At 41.4% G+C, this 19,484-nt stretch overlaps 1 protein-coding gene across 1 annotated transcript in view; it reads right to left on the reverse strand.

Annotated features, from left to right (window-relative positions):
• Positions 1–19,484, reverse strand: part of LOC144686013 (tyrosine-protein kinase ITK/TSK-like) — a 72,614-nt gene that overhangs the window by 23,957 nt on the left and 29,173 nt on the right. The window contains exons 10-12 of the mRNA XM_078551133.1: positions 15,150–15,283; positions 3,904–3,978; positions 79–250 (exon numbers count right to left, since the gene is read on the reverse strand). Of these exons, the coding sequence (XP_078407259.1) occupies positions 79–250; positions 3,904–3,978; positions 15,150–15,283 (381 nt within the window). The remainder of the gene's footprint in view (positions 1–78; positions 251–3,903; positions 3,979–15,149; positions 15,284–19,484) is intronic.

Consider the following 19,484-nt stretch of genomic DNA (forward strand, 5'->3'; position numbering starts at 1 on the left):
GTTCATCCTCTGGAGATCCACCACCCCTCTGTCAGCACAAGAGATTGAACCGTCCTGTGATCAGTTAAATCGACTTACGTCATGATTTGAGCCTCCTCGATAAAGTCTTCCTCAGACATGGCTCCTTCACGTATCATTTTGATGGCCACTTGGTACTTGTTTTTCCAGTAGCCCATGTGCACGATGCCGAACTGACCACTGCCTACCTCCTCGATAAAGGTCAGTGAGGTGGCTGCGATCTCCCAGGTCCCTGTTGGACACCAGAGAAAACATCAAAGCTACATCTTCAGATCGAGCCATCTTCTGCATTTCTTTCCATTTTTCACTAAAATGCCTTTGCAGTTGTATCTGTAACATTGCCTGCCGAAACCCTCTTCCACATCTTTGTCTAGGCTTGACTATTCCAATGTGCACTTGGACAGCATCCTGTAAACTTCAGCATTTCCAAGACTCTGCTGCCCTTGTCCCAACTCACATCAAGTCCTGTTCGACCATTGCTCTGCGCTTACTGACCTGCATTGAGTCCCGGCCCAGCAACATCTCAATTTTAAAATTCCTGTCCTTGTTTTTAAATCCCTCCATAGCTCCCTTCTTTCCTACTTCTGTAACTTCTTCCAACCCAAGTGGTCTCTGCATTCATCAACTCTGGCTTCTTGAATGTTAGGAAGGTGTTCGGTTAAAGAAGTCATATTCTGTAGGTTAGCTGTAAGTCTTTATTAACTATTAGACCCATTTACACAAGTAGGGCAGAATTTTTTGCTCGGTGTGCAGGTGTGCGCCTGACACGCTCAAGCGTGTAATAGCGCATGATGACGTCGGGTGAGCATCCCGTGCGATACTTCGTTCAGCAGGCGCTTGCGAGATTCAGCAGCACACCTGCCGACAATAAAGAGGCCTATTAAGGCCATTAATGTATTAATCGACAATCATTTTTCCCTGCCCCTTCAACGTTACAGTTGGCGGGTGGGCAAATCGGCCAGGCAGCCTCTGCCTTTCTGAGGAAGCCTCATCCAAGGGCAGGATGAGGTTTTCGATACTAATTTAAAAAATAAAAGTGTTTGCACAGAATTTTCATCTGCTCTATGTTACGGTGACTGATTCTGATACATGGACATTTTTTCCAGGTTTGTAAAATATTTATTTTTGACATCTGAATTCTTCAGCTCCCTGACGCGGCCCTCTGCCTTCAGGGAGCTTTCATTCCGCACTCCCCCACTCCCGCATTGACTTCAGCCCTCGCCCTCCTCCCACCCCCACCCCACCCCCACCCCCACCCCCACCCAGGCAGCGCTGAGCCTTTCAGCCGTTAATTGGGCAGCCAGCATGAAATTGCAGTTGGGGGCCGATCATGGTTGTGGATTCATTCCCCGGCCCGCCGATCACGTGTGCCCGCTGCACTAAAAGTCCTGCCGTAGAGTGAAGGGTACAAGCTAGGAGCTGTCTCCATGCTTGGGCCTATATAGGTCTCTGCTCAACACCACACTGACCCCTGGGTGTGGGTCATGTGCCTGGTTACAGATGACATACATCAGCTCGAAAATCTGTTTGCCGCCATTGCTCAGTGGTTCCAGGCTCATATCAATGATTGGAAGACAGATTCCTCCGGGCCCATAAAGCAGTGTATCCATTGTTCAAAGCCAGAGATCTTTCAGCCATGGTTCTTTGTCAGACAGGACTGTCATGCTGGCTCCTGTACCTAATTTAAAATTTGTTAGATGGCCATTGACAGAAATGTCCACATTCCAAATTGAGAAAGCAAGATCATTGACCTCACCCTAAAAGTATGGCTGTGTGTCTTCTGGGTTTGCTGTCTTGGCTTCATGGATCACCTTAGGGCTTTCCGTGCGTTTCAGAGTACTTGTCTTATACAGTTTGCCATAGTGTCCAACCCTGTTGCAATGGAAACATTGGGCCACACTTGCAGAACACTGATTTTGCCTGTGAGGGCACTTCGCTCTACAGCACTCTACGTCGTTGCTTTCCCTGACCTAGAGTGTCCCTGTGTCTTTGCGGCCTCTGCACCATGTTTTATTCTCTCCCCTTAAGATTGTCCTGTGCTGCTCACAGTTCTGACTGTCTAACTATTTGGACTGTCTTTTCCAGGGTTAGATCTTTCTTCCCTTGTAGGAGGTCAGAGGGTGCATCATCTATTACTCCGACCACTATTCTGTCTCTTATGCGTTCAGACTTTAAATCTCCGTATTCATAAGCTTCTGTCATCCTGTACAGATCATTGATGAATGAATCGACTGGTTCTCCTGGCAGTTGGACTGTCTCATTGAATTTATCTCTTTTGAGTATTTTATTGCTGCTTAGATTGAAATAAATGTTGAATGATTTTAATACCTCTTTGAATTTTGTGGATGATTCATTAATTCCCTGTCGTACAATAATGTCATCTGCAATCAGACCTAACACACAAAGCAGTGTGTTCACCTACTCTCCTTCTGAACTTTTCTTCAAACCTGAAGCGTATCTTAAGAATGCTTTCCTCCAGAGACCCTAATTTTGTGATTGGTCTGGGCCTTGGAAGAGTCCGAATTGACTTGAAAATGTGGAATTGTGATCCGTGATCATTTAATTATTTTTGCAGCTCCAGTTTTAAATGTTTTTGCCCTTTTAAGAATGTCTGTGCAGTAATCATTTTTTTCCCTCTCTGCTCTGCTTCCTGCAATTGTTGGATTTCAGCAGGCACCCATTGTGCTGACAGGGGCTGTTTCTTTTTAAACTCATTACCTGCACGTACGTAGTCTTCAAAACTAATGGCTTTGGCCAACAATTTGCTCCCCTGAGCTTTTGAACTCAATCTGAAAGCAGTTTTTTGCTCTGCCTTCAGTTTTTAAAAAACTTTCTCTGGAGCTTTGTCTGGATGTTAAGATACAGCGTTGTCCACTCAGACACAAAGGGATTTCTTTCCTTTGCCAGTTTTGCCGGGCTCTGCAAATGGCGATGGCGCTTTCCTTGAAAAAGAATAGTTAACAATGGCTGCCTAGTTCAGCTGCCTGTCAACTTCTCTTGTTCAGCTGTTTACTTTGTAAACTGTCGAGTCAGTCGAATTGGAGGTTCTGCTTATATACTTTTTAAAAAACTGAGCTGAGCAGCTGCAACATTTCAGGAATATTTAATTAATTCATTCTCTTGTTGCTTTCAGATGAGTGCGGATGCCAGGTGTTCGGAGTCCGACTCGGGGCTCGGGTTTTAGCGACAGGTTTCTTGCCTGGAATTTTAAAAGATTTAGCTCACCCTTGCAGGTTCTGTCAACTCTGCAGTCTGAAGCTAGGCTGCCAAAGGAGATTCGATGCAGTCTTCTGCTGCAGTAAAAATCTCTGCCTTCAGCTTCCAGCCCTTTCTATGGAGCATTTTCTGATGATTTTTCCTCTGTGCCTTTGCTTCTTTAGGAGCCTCTTTTCAGGTCTGAATGCTTTGTTGGATTTTTCTCAGTCTTCCAGCATTTTGGTTGCCTCTGCTTTTTAGTGAGGTTCTGGGTTGGAAAGGTGTTGGTTACAGAATGGTATGTCTCAAAGAAATTTCCGTAGTCTTCCGTAGGTTAACTGTAAGTCTTTATTAACTGCTGGAACTATTTACGCCAGTACAGCAAAGGATAGAAGCTAGGAGCTGTCTCCATGCTTGGGTCTATACACGTCTCCGCTCAACCCCACACTGACCCTGGGTCTGGGTCATGTGCCTTCTTACATCGCTATGTGGGCGGTACTGTACTCAGCCCGACATTAACCATATATGTGTCAGACCCTTATACTACATTCGGCAACCCCAATTTTACGTACTCCATCAATGGTGGCTGAGCCTTCAGTGACCCGGATCCTCTGGATCTCATTCCCTAAACCTCTCCCTCTCTCCTCCTCAGTCTTTGCTTTGTTCGCAAAAGAAAGCAAGCTTACTTACCGTAACTGAAACCAGCTGTTGAGGGAGCTGTTTCTCTCCATGAAGACACTGGGTATCTCAGCCGGGTAACCAGACCTGTTAAACACAAGAATACAATTAATCAACCAATTCAGGGGGTGACATTTCTCTCCATATTTAACACAAGATGTAGCCTTCTTAGAACACAATATCACTGAGGGAAAGAGAGCTCCTTACACCCGTATGAAAGTCTTGTGTTTCACTTTGAAGATCATACCTTAGTATAGTTGGGAAAACAGTCTTAACAATCTTAATTGAAAAGAGAGGATACAAATCATGGGTCTGGAACCAGAAATTCACAAGTACTTGGAACTGTCTACTGATTGACCATAAGACCATAAAACCATAAGATGTAGGAGCAGAACTAGGCCATTCGACCCATTGAGTCTGCTCCGCCATTCAATGAGATTATGGCTGATCTGATAATCCACAACTCCACTTTCCTGCCTTTTCCCCATAACCCTTGAATCCCTTACTGATTAAAAACCTGTCTATCTCAGCCTTGAATATATTTAACGACCCAGCTAAATAATTCCACAGATTAATTACCCTCTGAGAGGAGAAATTCCTCCTCATCTCTGTCTTAAATGGGTGACCCTGTCATGAAGAGATATTAATGTTATTGGAAATTATTTTTAAAATGGAATCGTAGTGGGGTCTGTGTCTATGTGTTTGACTGTGTGTGTCTTAATTGGATTAAAGCCAGCTAGTCTGGGTGCTTTGATGTATAGTAGTTTTGAGATGTTAATTAGATAAACATAAGGAGGATAGAAGGTAAAGTGTAAATTTGCATTTGTTGAATGAAGCTTTCACGAGTGGGAGTAAAATCTTGCACCTAGCTAGAAGATGCCAAGCAATGTGTTTTTTTGCTTACTAATAAAATTGGTAGAATGAAAGGATATTATTGTTAGGAGAGATAAATTAAAAACCTAATGATACAATGGAAAATTTACATTCAAATTCCAAAGGAAAAGCTAGGTATAAACAGAAAGGAGTTTGTGTGTGTAAGTCAGGGGCATTTAAAATCTAACCAGCCTGTAAGCCTACATCTGTGTCTGCAAAGGAACCAAATTGCAAGGAACCTCATTTTGAATTCATAAGGTCAAATGTGCTTTGCCTATGGGTTACTGTTGCCTTGATGGAGATTTACCTGGGAGTGATTAATTTGGAGATTTGTTTAAAAGTTGTTATGGTAGTAATTTGTAGACATGTGCATGAGTTTAATTTGTTGTTAAATAAATAAATATTATTTTAAATTTAGTTTTATATATAAAAAAAACCTCTTGAGGCTCGATGGTCTTATTCCTGAATTCAGAGCTGCATCTAAAACATACCAATTCAAGATATAGGTTATGACAGTTGTTCAAGTTTCTTCCTGGGATTTAAATAACTCAGCCTTTATCAACTGCTGTGTCATAACAATTGGGGGCTCTTGGCAGGATAATATTTGTAATTCCTTGATTGGTTTGGAATTGGTGAATCTTAAGGTTACAAGTATGAGAAGCACTTTGAATTCAGGAGTTGGTGAGGATTTTTTTATAAATGGTGAGATTGCAAGATGGTTTTGGCAATTGCAAAGACTTGTCTGGAAGTAGAAGATATAACTCTGATTGGGTTACAAAAAGTATCCAAGAATAAATTAACAGAGTTTACATGTAGGTAAGTTAAAATGAGAGTTACTTGTAGGGGTGAAGAAAGCAGGTATAATTAAAGGTATAGTACAGCATCTAGAATTGGAAGTAATACCTGATACTAGTAAGTAACATTTGGAGGTAGTGAGACTTCAGTTACAAATGAAGACGCTTGAATTTGAACAAGCAAAGGAACTGAAAAAACTTGAATTAGAAGCAAAGTAAAGAGGAAGGGCATTTCAAAGGGAGCAAGCAGAAAGGCAGGAGAAGGAGAGGAAGCTGGAACTGGAATTTCAGGAAAGAGAGAACGATAAAGAAAGAGAGGCAAAGGAAAGAGAGAAAGAAAGAGAAAAAGAATTCCTGCTTAAAAGGCTGGCAGTTAAAAAAGAGATGTCAGATTCTGAGGAGGGTTCTGATGAAGAAAAAACCTTTAACCCGAAACCCAGTGGGGAGATGTTTAAATTTCTACAAGCTCTTCCAAAGTTTGAGGAAAGAGATATTGAAGCATTATTTATATCATTTGAGAAGATAGCTAAACAGATTAAATGACCACAGGAGTACTGGACATTGTTGTTGCAATCCAGGTCAGTGGGTAGAGCGCATGAGGTATATGCTTCACTACCTGGAGAGGTATCAGTGAATTATGATGTGGCAAAAAGGGCTATTTTGAGTGCATATGAGTTGGTTCCTGAGCATACAGGCAGAAATTTAGGAATATGAGAAAACAGCCTGGGCCAAACTTATATTGAGTTTGAGAGAGTAAAACAAAGTAATTTTGATCGGTGGATACGGGCGTTAAAAATAGAGACAACATATGCAGCTCTTAGAGAGATAATTCTTTTGGAAGAATTTAAAGATTCAATTCTTTCGGTGGTGAGAACTCATGTGGAGGAACAGGGGGCTCAAATGGTAAGACAAGCAGCAGAGATAATTGAAGATTATGAGTTAGTGCATAGAGCTAAACCTTTTTTCCATCACCCCTTTAAATCCAAAAGGGATAGAAAGTGGGAAGGTGAAAGGAAGGTGGGTAGTCAGGGAAAAGAAGGAGTAGCTGGAAATTCCCAGGAAGTTTTTTCTCAGAATAAAAAGGCAGGTGCTGAGGGTAGGAGTGACATTCAAAAATTGAGGTGTTTTCATTGTCATAAAATGGGGCATACGAAGTCAGCGTGTTGGGAATTAATGGGAAAATCTGTTGGAATTATTGGGGTGCATAAAAGTTCTAGAAATAAAAGTACTGTGTGTTCTGAGATTCAAGCACAGGAAAAACTAGTGGTGTGTGTACAGGTAAAACTGGAAGAATCAGTGATAGGTAGAGAAGTGGGAATGTGTTCACAATTTACACAAGAGAATTTTGAGGGGCAAATTACAGAAATGTTTAAAGACATTGTATGTGAACGGGGTGGAGTCAGTAAAGATGTTAAAATTTTAAGAGACACAGGGGCAAGTCAATCCTTAGCTGGGTCACAGATATGGGTTATGCCTATGGTAGTTGAGCAGCCTGTAGAAGTGGTTTCAACAGAGGTGTTACAGAGAAAGCATCCTGGATTGTTTCCAGATTGTGTGGCAATGAGATCACAGGCTCAAGAAAAACAAGAAGGGTAGGCAGTTCAAATGCAAGAAAAAGGTGTCGAAATCCAATTAGCTGGCACTGTGTTTGATAACATTGTTCAGGAGGAAAGACTACAGTACAATTCAACTGAAGTGTTTAACTCAAGGAGGTTAGTGGAGTTACAGAAGAATAATTTGCAATTTAAACAGTTATATCAGGCAGCTTACTCCGAAACAGAAGCAAAATGTATTCCATTATGTTATTACCTTAAGGGTGATATTTTAATGAGAAAATGGAGGCTGGATCATGTCACAGAAAATGAAAGCTAGAGGGAGGTGCATCAGATTGTCATCCCAGTTGGGTATAGAAATGAGATGCTGAGGATTGCTCATGAAATTCCAATGGGGGGACATTTAGTAATTAGGAGAACACAGGAAAAGATACAGAGGGCTTTTTTTGGTGAGGATTGCATAGGAATGTGGTCAAATTATGTAGAACATGTCATACATGTCAGGTAATAGGGAAACCACAAGCAGTGATTAAGCCAGCACTTTTAATCCCAATACCAGCATTTAAAATTTTTTTTACCAGGGTCATGATTGATTGTGTAGGACCCCTCCCTAAGACTAAAAGTGGAGATCAGTACTTACTGACAATAATGGATGTGTCTACCAGGTTTCTAGAAGCGATACCTTTAAGAAATATTACAACCAAAAAGATTGTGGAGGAGTTAACTCAATTTTTTACAAGATATTGTTTACCTAAGGAAATACAATCAGACTGGGGGTCAAATTTCATGTCACAGCTGTTTAAGTAATGAAGAGTTTGGGGATAAAATGGTTTAAGTCAACAGCTTATCACTTGGAGTCACAAAGGGCTTTGGAAAGATAGCATCAAACTTTAAAAACTATGATAAGAGCATACTGTCAGGATTATCTACAGGGTTGGGATAGAGGAATTCCATTCTTGTTATTTGCTATTAGAGACGCTCCTAATGTATTGACTGGTTTTAGCCCCTTTGAACTTGTTTGTGGTCATGGGGTAAGGGCACCACTGAAATTGATTCATGAGAAATTGGTGGGTCAAAATTCAGAAACTACTCTCCTGGATTACGTATCAAATTTCAGGGAAAGGTTGAACAGAGCATGTGAGTTGGCTAGGTAACATTTAAAGATGGCACAGCAAGTAATGAAAATGAAGGCAGACAAGAAAGCAACAGTTCACAGTTTTGTTTCTGGAGAGAAAGTGCTAGTTCTGTTACCAGTACTAGGTGATTCATTAAATGCAAGGTTTAGTGGACCTTACAGGCTGGAAAGTGGAAAGGAAATTGAGTGAAGTAAATTATTTAATAACTACTCCAGATAGAAGAAAGAAGCAGAGGGTATGTCATGTAAATATGCTTAAAGAGTACTTTGACAGGGAAGAGGAACAAAAAGAGGTATTAGTGATGGTGTATGATGAGGAAGAGGTAGAAGTACAGGACTCTGAAATTGATTTTCCTCCAATCAAATTGGATAATGAGTGAGTGCTTGAAAATTTGAATGAAACATTGAGTTACCTTCCAAACAAGTGACAAAGTGATTTGGAAAAGCTATTGCAGTCACACAAACCCATTTGTGGGAATGTTAGGGAAGGCATATTTAGCTATACATGACGTATCTGTACAGGTTTCATCTTCAATAAGGCAACATCCTTACAGTTAAAATCTGACAAAGTTATTACAAATACAAAAAGAAATTGACTTCATGCTTCAAAATTATATCACTGAGTCTTGTTGCAGTTACTGGAGTTTGCCTATTGTGCTGGTACTGAAACCGAATGGAACACAAAGACTGTGTGTGGTGAATGTTGTGACAAAAGTGGATTCATATCCTATACCACGGTTAGAAGATTGCATTGAGAAAGTGGGACAATCGAAATTTATCACAAAGATTGACTTGCTTAAAGGATATTGGCAGGTAGCGTTGTCAGAAAGAGCAAAGGCTTTTGTGATGCCAGATGGACTATATCAGTTTAAAGTCATGCCATTTGGTATGAAGAATGCGCCTGTGACATTTCAAAGACTGCCAGACAAAATAATTGCAGGTCAAAGCATTTGCGCTGTTTATATTGACGATCTGATAGTTTTCAGTCAGACGTGGGAGGAGCATTTACAGCATCTGGAAGAATTATTTTCTCGGTTGCAAGAAGCTAATTTGGTGATGAACTTGGCTAAAAGTGAATTTGCAAAAGTGCAAGTTACGTATCTAGGCCATACCATTGGATATGGTAAGGTGGCTCCAAGAGATGTAAAAGTCAAGGCTATCATGGATTTCCCAGTGCCTACAACAAAATGAGAAGTTTTGAGATTTCTGGGCATGAGTGGGTTTTACTGGAAATTTGTACCAAATTTTAGCAGTGTGGTTGCTCTACTGACTGAACTATTAAAAAATAACAAGGAGTTTCAATGGACACCGGAGTGTTAGAAGTCATTTGGCAGTTTGAAACTATTAACTATGACACTAGTTTTGGCTTTACCCAATTATGCCAAGCAATTTAAGTTGGCCGTTGACGCAAGCGATATAGGCATTCAGGCCATACTGTTAAAACAGGATGGCACTGGATTTGAAAAACCAATAAGGTATTTTTCATGGAAGCTGAATATACAACAGAGAAGATATTCAACAATCGAAAAAGAGACCTTGGGTTTGGTGGCTTTGCAGCATTTTGAAATTTATGTTGCAAACAATTCAGCAGAAACAATTGTTTATACAGACCACAATCCTTTGAAGTTTTTGGACAAATTTTGAGACAAAAGTACAAGACTTTTCAGGTGGAGTTTATTATTACAACTATTTAATCTGAGGATTATACATGTTGCGGAAAGAGAAAATCTGTTCGCAGATGCGTTATCAGGAGTTTGAAGCTTAAAGGGAAAATTAGACATTTTAAAACACCTGGCCACTGGATTAGAGTGATTTCTATTGATACCAAGGATTTGTGTATATATATTGTTCTGTTAATGCATGCATCTGGTAATGTAATAATGTAATAAGTATAGGAGATAGTGTGAGATGTGTTATTAAAAATGAAGCCATCTTTTAAAATTATGACAGTTCATTTTTTCAATAGGGAGGAGGATGTCATGAAGAGATAATAATATCTATAATGTTATTGGAAATTATTTTTAAAGTGGAATTGTAGTGGGGTCTGTGTCTATGTGTTTGACTGTGTGTCTTAATTGGAGTAAAGCCAGCTAGTCTGGGTGCTTTGATGTATAGGAGTTTTGAGATGTTAATTAGATAAAAGTAAGGAGGATAAAAGGTAAAGTGTAAATTTGCATTTGTCAAATAAAGCATTCAAGAGTGGGAGTAAAATCTTGCACCTACCTAGAAGACGCCAAGCAATGTGTTTTTTTTCCTTACTAATAAAATTGGTGAAATGAAAGGATATTATTGTTAGGAGATGTAAATGAAAAACCTAGTAATACAATGGAAAATTTATGTTCAAAGGAAAAGCTAGGTCTAAACAGAAAGGAGTTTGTGTGTGAGTCAGAGGCATTTAAGATCTAACTAGCCTGTATATCTACAACTGTGTCTGCAAAGGAACCAAATTGCAAGGAACCTCATTTTGAATTTGTACGGTCAAATGTGCTTTGCCTGGTGTCTGTTTAAAGTCTATGGGTTACTGTTGCCTTGATGGAGATTTGCCTGGGAGTGATTAATTTTGGGATTTGTTTAAAAGTTATTATGGCAGTAATTTGTAAATATATGTATGTGTTTAATTTGTTGTTAAATTAATAAGTGTTTAATTTAGTTTCATGTAAAAAACCTCTTGAGGTTCGGTGGCCTTATTTTTGAATTCAGAGCTGTATCTGAAACATACCAATGGAAAATATAGGTTATGATAGTTGTTTCCATCTGGGATTTAAACAACTCAGCCTTTACCAACTGCTGTGTCACAACAGGTCCCTTATTCTGAGATTATGCCCTCTGGTTCTAGACTCTCCCACAAGGGGAAACAATCTCTCAGCATCTACCCTGTCAAGCCCTCTAAGAATCTTTTATATTTCAATAAGGTTGCCTCTCATTCTTCTAAACTCCAGTGAGTACATGCCAAACCTACTCAACCTCTCCTCATAAGAAAATCCCTCCATACCCAGGATCAACCGAGTGAACCTTCTCTGAACTGCCTCCAATGCCAATCTTTTCTTAGATAAAGGGACCAAAACTGTTCACAGTATTCTAGGTGTGGTCTAACTAGTGCCCTGTATAGTTTTAGCAAGACTTCCCTATTTTTATACTCCATTCCCTTTGAAATATAGGCCAACATTCCATTTGCCTTAACTATTACCTGCTGAACTTATATGCTAGCTTTTTGGGATTCATGCACGAGGACCCCCACATCCCTCTGTGCTGTAGCTTTCTGCAGTCTTTCTCTATTCAAATAATATTCAGCTCCTCTGTTATTCCTGCCAAAGTGCATAACCTCACATTTTCCTGCATTATATTCCATCTGCTAAGTTTTTTGCCCACTCAATTATTCTGTCTATATCCCTCTATAGACTCTTTGTGTCATCCTCACTGCTTGCCTTCCCACCTATTTTTGTGTCACCCACAAACTTGGCGATAGTACATTCACTTCCCTCATCCAAATAAAATATATTGAAAACAATTGTTGCCCAGCACTGATCTCTGTGGCACTCCACTAGTTGCAGGTTGCCATCCCAAAAATGCCCCCTTATCCCAACTCTCTGTCTTCTATTAGTTAGCCAATCCTCTATCCATGCTAATATACTACCCCCATGGGCTCTTATCTTATTAAGTAGCCTTATGTGCGGTACTTTATTGAACCTTTTGGAAATCCAAATATATTACATCTACTGGTTCCCTTTTATCTATCCTGCTTGTTACCTCCTCAAAGAATTCTAATAAATTTGTCAGGCATGATTTCCCCTTCATGAAGCCATGCTTTACTATATTATGCATTTCTAAATGCTCTGCTATTAAATCTTTTACAATAGACTTTAACATTTCCCCAATGACGGATGTTAAGCTAACTGGCCTACAGTTACCTGTTTTTGTCTCCCTCCCTTTTTGAATAAGGATGTTACATTGGCAGTTTTCCAATCTTCTGGGACTTTTCCAGAATCTAAGGATTCTTGGAAGATCACTACCAGTGCATCCACTATTTGTGTAGCTACTTCCTTTAATATCCTAGGATGCAACCCATCAGGTCCAGGGGACTTATCGGCCATTAGTTTCCATGGTACTTTTTCTCTAGTGATAGTTATTATATTTATTTCCTCACCCCCTGTTTCTCCTTGATTATTTAGTATTTTTGGAATGCTATTAGCGTCTTTGACTGTGAAGACTGATGCAAAGTATTTATTCAACTCCTCTGCCACTTCCTGGTTCCCCATTATTATTTCCCCAGCCTCATTCTCTAAGGGACCTATGTTCACTTTGGTCTCTCTCTTCCTTTTTATGTATTTAAAGAAGCTCTTATTGTTCATTTTTATATTACTTGCTAGTTTACCCTCAAAGTTTATTTTCTCCCTCTTTATTTACTTTTTTGGTCATCTTTTGTTGGTTTTTAAAACTTTCCCAATCCTCTGGCTTACCACTAATCTTTGCCATATTGCATGTTTTTTTCTTTCAATTTGATACCATCCTTAACTTCCTTGGTTAACCGTGGTTGGTTAATCCCCTTCCTAGAATCATTCTTCTTCACTGGAATATATCTTTGTTGTGAGTCATGAACTATTTTCTTAAACGCCTGCCATTGTTCATCAAATGGCTTTTCTGCTAAGCTCCTTTCCCAGTCCACTCCAGCCAACTCTGCCCTCATTCCTTTGTAATTATCCTAAGTGCAGTTGTTTGAAGCTTCTCACTCTCAAACTGAATGCTAAATTCTACCATGTTATGGTCACTGTTTTCCAGGGGATCTTTTACTCTGAGATTATTTATTAAATCTGCCTCATTACACATTACCAGATCCAAAATAGCCTAATCCCTGGGTGAATCCACAACATATTATTCTAGGAAACTGACCCGAATGCACAATGAATTCTTACTCGTGGCTACCTCTGCAATTTGATTTTCCCAATCTACATGAAGATTAAAGTCACCCATGATTAATGTACTGCCTTTCTTACATGCCCCCATTATCTCCTGATTTATTCTCTGTCCTACATTATAGCTACTGTTAGGGGGCCCGTAGACTACTCCCACCAATGTCTTCTTTCCCTTGTTATTTCTTACCTCCACCCATATTGTACTTGCTATCAACGTATTCCATCTCGTACTAACAAAGCTACCCTACCACCCTTTCCTTCTTGCCTGTCCTTTCGAAAAGTCACATACCCCTGAATATTTAGTTCCCAGCTTTGATATCCTTGTAACTGTGTCTCCATAATGGCTATAAGATCATATCCATTATCCTCTATTTGTGCCATTAATTCATTTATTTTATTCCAAATACTACATGCATTTAGGTAAAGAGCCATTAATTTTGCCTTTCTACCATTTTTCCCCCCCTTTGACCCTATTTGCTGCTTTTTTAAAAATGTTTGTACACTCTGTCCCTTCCTGTCACTCTCTAGGCATCATTACCTAAATAGCTGCCCTGCAAGGCTGCCGTGTCCTTTTGCTTTGAAATCCTACATATCCCCTACCGAGGACCAACCCCCCCCCACCCCCACCCCACTCCTACCCCCACTCAGCAGCTTATAGTTACACTTAGATAAAAACAAAAAAAAACTACTGCGGATGCTGGAAATCCAAAACAAAAACAGAATTACCTGGAAAAACTCAGCAGGTCTGGCAGCATCGGCGGAGAAGAAAAGAGTTGACGTTTCGAGTCCTCATGACACTTCAGCAGAACTGAGTAAAGTTAGGAGAGGGCTGAAATATAAGATGGTTTAAGGTGGGGTGGTGGGGGGAGAGACGTTGGGGTGGGTGGTGGTTGTAGGGACAAGCAAGCAGTGATAGGAGCAGATAATCAAAAGATGTCACAGACAAAAGGAACAAAGAGGTGTTGAAGGTGGTGATATTATCTAAGAAAATGTGCTAATTAAGAATGGATGGCAGGACACTCAAGGTACAGCTCTAGTGGGGGTGGGGTGGAAAGACTGACAGGGTATTACAGTTATAGATTTAAAAATAATGGAAATAGGTGGAAAAAGAAAAATTTATATAAATTATTGGAAAACACAAAAGGGAGGGGGAAGAAACGGAAAGGGGGTGGGGATGGGGGAGGGAGTTTAAGATCTAAAGTTGTTGAATTCAATATTCAGCTCGGAAGGCTGTAAAGTGCCTACTCAGAAGATGAGGTGCTGTTCCTCCAGTTTGCGTTGGGCTTCACTGGAACAATGCAGCAAGCCAAGGACAGACATGTGGGCAAGAGAGCAGGGTGGAGTGTTAAAATGGCAAGCGACAGGGAGGTTTGGGTCTTTCTTGCGGACAGACCGCAGGTGTTCTGCAAAGCAGTCGCCCAGTTTGCGTTTGGTCTCTCCAATGTAGAGGAGACCGCATTGGGAGCAACAAATGCAGTAGACTAAGTTAGGGGAAATGCAAGTGAAATGCTGCTTCACTTGAAAGGAGTGTTTGGGCCCTTGGACGGTGAGGAGAGAGGAAGTGAAGGGGCAGGTGTTGCATCTTCTGCGTGGGCATGGGGAGGTGCCATAGGTGGGGGTTGAGGAGTAGGGGGTGATGGAGGAGTGAACCAGGGTGTCCCGGAGGGAACGATCCCTACGGAATGCTGCCAGGGGGGGTGAAGTTACACACGTAGCTGGATTTGCTATGTGTGATCTGGAATGCATTCCCTGAAAGGATGGCCGAAGAAGATTCAATAATAACTTTCAAAAGGGAATTGGAGAGATACTCGAGGAGGGAAAAAAAATTACAGGACAATTGGGAAAGATCAGGAGAGTGGGACTTCAAAGATCCGGCACAAGCTTGAGGGGTCGAATGGCTTCCTGTGTGCTGTATGATCTGGACTCAGTCAAGCTCAGTTAATCCTACCCATCTCATATAGAGTCTCACCACAACCACAAATTCTTCCTTTACCTGCTGCATTGTGCTGGTGATAGGTGATAAGTTCTGGAATTGAGTCAAAGACGTGTTTTTCTGCCAGGTAATAGCGTTTGAGAGTATCATCGATTTCTTTGATGTGGTAATGTTTGACCCCTGGACCACTCTCGCTGGTGGAAGTAATAAAAAAAAAAGTGAGAACTTGCATTTATAGAGCACGTTTCGCAACCTCAGGATGTTCCAAAGCGCTTCATAACCAATGACGCCTAGTCACAGTTGTAGTGTAGTGGAAGCCCCTCTACTGGGCTGTCTGCTTTAAATCTTTCTCAGTGTAAGAAACTGGTGTGAGAAGTGATTTTAAGATTACCAGGCCAACTGTTAAAGAAAGCAAACTGGGTTGGTATTGTTAGAGAAACCGAGGGAGCTCATTGGCTTTTTATCCAAGGCCACAGGACTAAGTGACCTTGGCCCCATTCTTACCCACTCACTTATCTTTTATAATGATTTTCTCCCCACCCCTCTCTCACAGTCTCTCTGCTTCTCCATCTCTGTCTCACTTGATTTTTCCCTTTGTCAGTCTGTCTGTTTATTTCTGTCTCTCTCCATCTCTCACTCTGTTCATCTCTCCATTTCTCTTTGGTCTCTCACTCTCTTCTATCTGTCTCTCTATCTGTCTCTTTCTCTCTCTCTCTCTCTCTCTCTTTCTGTCACTCTACTTTTTATCTCACTGTCTCTGTGTGTGTGTGTGTCACTCTCTCAATATCTGTATCTCTCTTTCTCTGTCTCTCTTTCAATTCTTTCATTCTTTTATGCTCAATCTGCCACTCTTTATCTCTCTTTCTCATTGTCTCTCTCTATCAGCATCCAAGAATGGTAAATTGAAGCCAATAAGATTGGAGAGATGTGAGGGAGTACAAAACAGGCTGATCAACAACGCATCCGAATGCACAAGGAATCAAACGAGGCCACAAAAAGAATGAGAGATTCCTAGGTCAGCAGACAACACGGACTGTCCCGGGGGGCAGGGGGCAGTCGGTGGGGGGGGGTGGGTAGTGGGGGGAGACGTCAAAGTACCCTAGGCCACAGTCTGTATTGCCAGTAGAACTGTCCTGGACTGCAAGAGGATTGCCAACACAATATACAGGACAGCAAGGCTGAACAACACAGATTCTGACTTCTAACTTTTAAAAAAAATTTATTTCTCATATTATATCATCCTTTGGTTAATTTTCACACATTAGGTGGCAAAGTTTGGAGGGCTCAGTTCTAGAGGATGTGGTCTATGACTCCCTTAATGCACTAGATCCTTGCAACCTTTGCTGCACCTAACACACACACGCACACTGGTACAGACATGGTTCAGATGACAGTAGGTAATATTTGAAACCCTGTTCATACTTCATTTGAAAAGCAATAAACTGGGAGTCAGGCTCAGGGAGACATCTCTGGCTCGGCCGCGATTGAACTGATCAAATCACCAACACGGCCACAGGCCGGCACATCGACGCCTCTCCCGTTCAGGCCACAGCTAAACCTGCAGTCGACACACAAAGATGCCATTGCGTATTTAAATGACCCTTTGCTTCCCCTGCTCAGTAAGCTAAAATCAGGCTTAGCGCGAAACAGTGGCAGGTAATTCACCTGAATGCTATAACTTCGCTTTGCCTTGTCAGGTATAACAGCAAAAGGCACAACATTTAGCTGTATCCAGTACAGTGTGTTGGGGCATGAGACAGAGTTAGCCGTATCCAGTATAGTGTGTCTCGGTGTGAGGGAGGGTTAGCTGTATCCAGTATAGTGTGTCTCGGTGTGAGGGAGGGTTAGCTGTATCCAGTATAGTGTGTTGGAGTGTGAGGGAGGGTTAGCTGTATCCAGTACAGTGTGTTGGGGCGTGAGACAGGGTTAGCTGTATCCAGTATAGTGTGTCTCGGTGTGAGGGAGGGTTAGCTGTATCCAGTATAGTGTGTCTCAGTGTGAGGGAGGGTTAGCTGTATCCAGTATAGTGTGTTGGAATGTGGGGGAGGGTTAGCTGTATCCAGTATAGTGTGTCTCGGTGTGAGGGAGGGTTAGCTGTATCCAGTATAGTGTATCTCGGTGTGAGGGAGGGTTAGCTGTGTCCAGTATAGTGTGTTGGAATGTGAGGGAGGGTTAGCTGTAACCAGTATAGTGTGTTGGAATGTGAGGGAGGGTTAGCTGTATCCAGTACAGTGTGTTGGAATGTGAGGGAGGGTTAGCTGTATCCAGTACAGTGTGTTGGAATGTGAGGGAGGGTTAGCTGTATCCAGTATAGTGTGTTGGAATGTGAGGGAGGGTTAGCTGTATCCAGTATAGTGTATCTCGGTGTGAGGGAGGGTTAGCTGTGTCCAGTATAGTGTGTTGGAGTGTGAGGGAGGGTTAGCTGTATCCAGTATAGTGTGTCTCGGTGTGAGGGAGGGTTAGCTGTATCCAGTATAGTGTATCTCGGTGTGAGGGAGGGTTAGCTGTATCCAGTATAGTGTGTCTCGGTGTGAGAAATGGTTAGCTGTAACCAGTATAGTGTGTCTCGGTGTGAGGGAGGGTTAGCTGTATCCAGTACAGTGTGTTGGGGTGTGAGACAAGGTTAGCTGTATACAGCATAGTGTGTTGGGGTGTGAGACAAGGTTAGCTGTATCCAGTACAGTGTGTTGGGATGTGAGAAATGGTTAGCTGTATCCAGTATAGTGTGTTGGGGTGTGAGACAGGGTTAGCTGTATCCAGTAGAGTGTGTTACATATATACGAACATACGAATTAGGAGCAGGAGAAGGCCACTTGGCTCCTCGAGCCTGCTCCGCCACTTAAGATGATCTTGGCTGATCTGAATGTAACCTCAACCCCAAGTTCCTGCCTCCCCCCGATAACCTTTCAGCCTCTTGTTAATCAAGAATCTATCTAACTCTGCCTTAAAAATATTCAAAGGCTCTGCCTCCACCGCCTTTTCAGGAAGAGAGTTACAAAGACCTCTGAGAGATAAAACTTCTGCTCATCTCTGTCTTAAATGAGCAACCCCTTATTTTTAAACAGTAACCTCTAGTACTAGATTCTTCCACAGGGAGACACGCCCTCCCCCCCGTCTACCCTGTCAAGACTCCTCAGGATCTTAAAGATTTTAATCAAGTCACCGTTTACTCTTCTAAACTCCAGTCTAGCCTAACAAGCCTAACTCGTCCAACTTTTCCCCATGTGACAACCCACCCATTCCTGGTATCAATCTAGTTAATCTTCTCTGAACTGTTTCTAATGCATTTACATCTTTCCTTTAATCAGGAGGCCAGTACTGTACACAAAACTCCAGATGTGGTCTCACCATTGGCCTGTACAACTGGAGCATAACCTCCTTACTTTTGTAATCAATTCCCCTCACAATAAACGATAACATTCTATTAACTTTCCTAATTACTTGCTGTACCTGCATTCTAGCCTTTTGTGATTCATGCACCAGGACACCCAGATGCCTCAGAAACTCAGAGCTCTGCAATCTCTCACCATTTAGATAATATGCTTCTTTTTTATTCTTCCTGCCAAGATGGACAACTTCACATTTCCCCACATTATATTCCATTTGCCAGGTCTTTGCCCGCTCACTTAACCAATCTTTGTCCCTTTGTAGCCTCCTTATGTCCTCTTCACAAGTTACTTTCCTACCTATCTTTATGTCTCCAGCAAATTTAGCAACTATTCCTCAATCCCTTCATCCAAGTCATTTATATAAATTTTAAAAAGTTGGGGCCCTAGCACTGATCCCTGAGGCACATGATTTATCACATCCTGCCAACCAGAATATGACCCATTTATGCCAACTCTCTGCTACCTGTGAGCTAGCCAATCTTCTGTCCATGCCATTATGTTATCCCACTACACCATGAGCTTTTATTTTTTGCAATAACCTTTGATGTGGCACTTTAAGTCAAATGCCTTCTGGAAATCTAAGTACAGTACACCCACTGGTTCCCTTTTATCCACAGCACACGTGACTCCTCCAAAGAACGCCAATAAATTGGTTCAACATGATTTCCCTTTCACAAAACAATGTTGACTCTGCCTGATTGCCTTGAATTGTTCAAAATGCCCTGCTATAACATCTTTAATAATAGCTTCTAACATTTTCTCTATGCCAGATGTTAGGCTAACTGGTCTGTAGTTTTCTGCTTTCTGTCTCCCTCCCTTTTTGAATAAAGGAGTTACATTCGCTATTTTCCAATCTAATGGACCTTCCCTGAATCTAGGGAATTTTGGAAAATTAAAACCAATGTATCAACTTTCTCGTTAGCCACTTCCTTCAAGGCCTTAAGGTGAAGTTCATCCAGACCTGGGGATTTGTCAGCCCACAGCCCCAACAATTTGCTCAATACCA

The sequence above is a fragment of the Cetorhinus maximus genome, chromosome 10, assembly GCF_964194155.1.
Source record: "Cetorhinus maximus chromosome 10, sCetMax3.hap1.1, whole genome shotgun sequence".
Classification (NCBI taxonomy): Eukaryota; Metazoa; Chordata; class Chondrichthyes; order Lamniformes; family Cetorhinidae; genus Cetorhinus; species Cetorhinus maximus.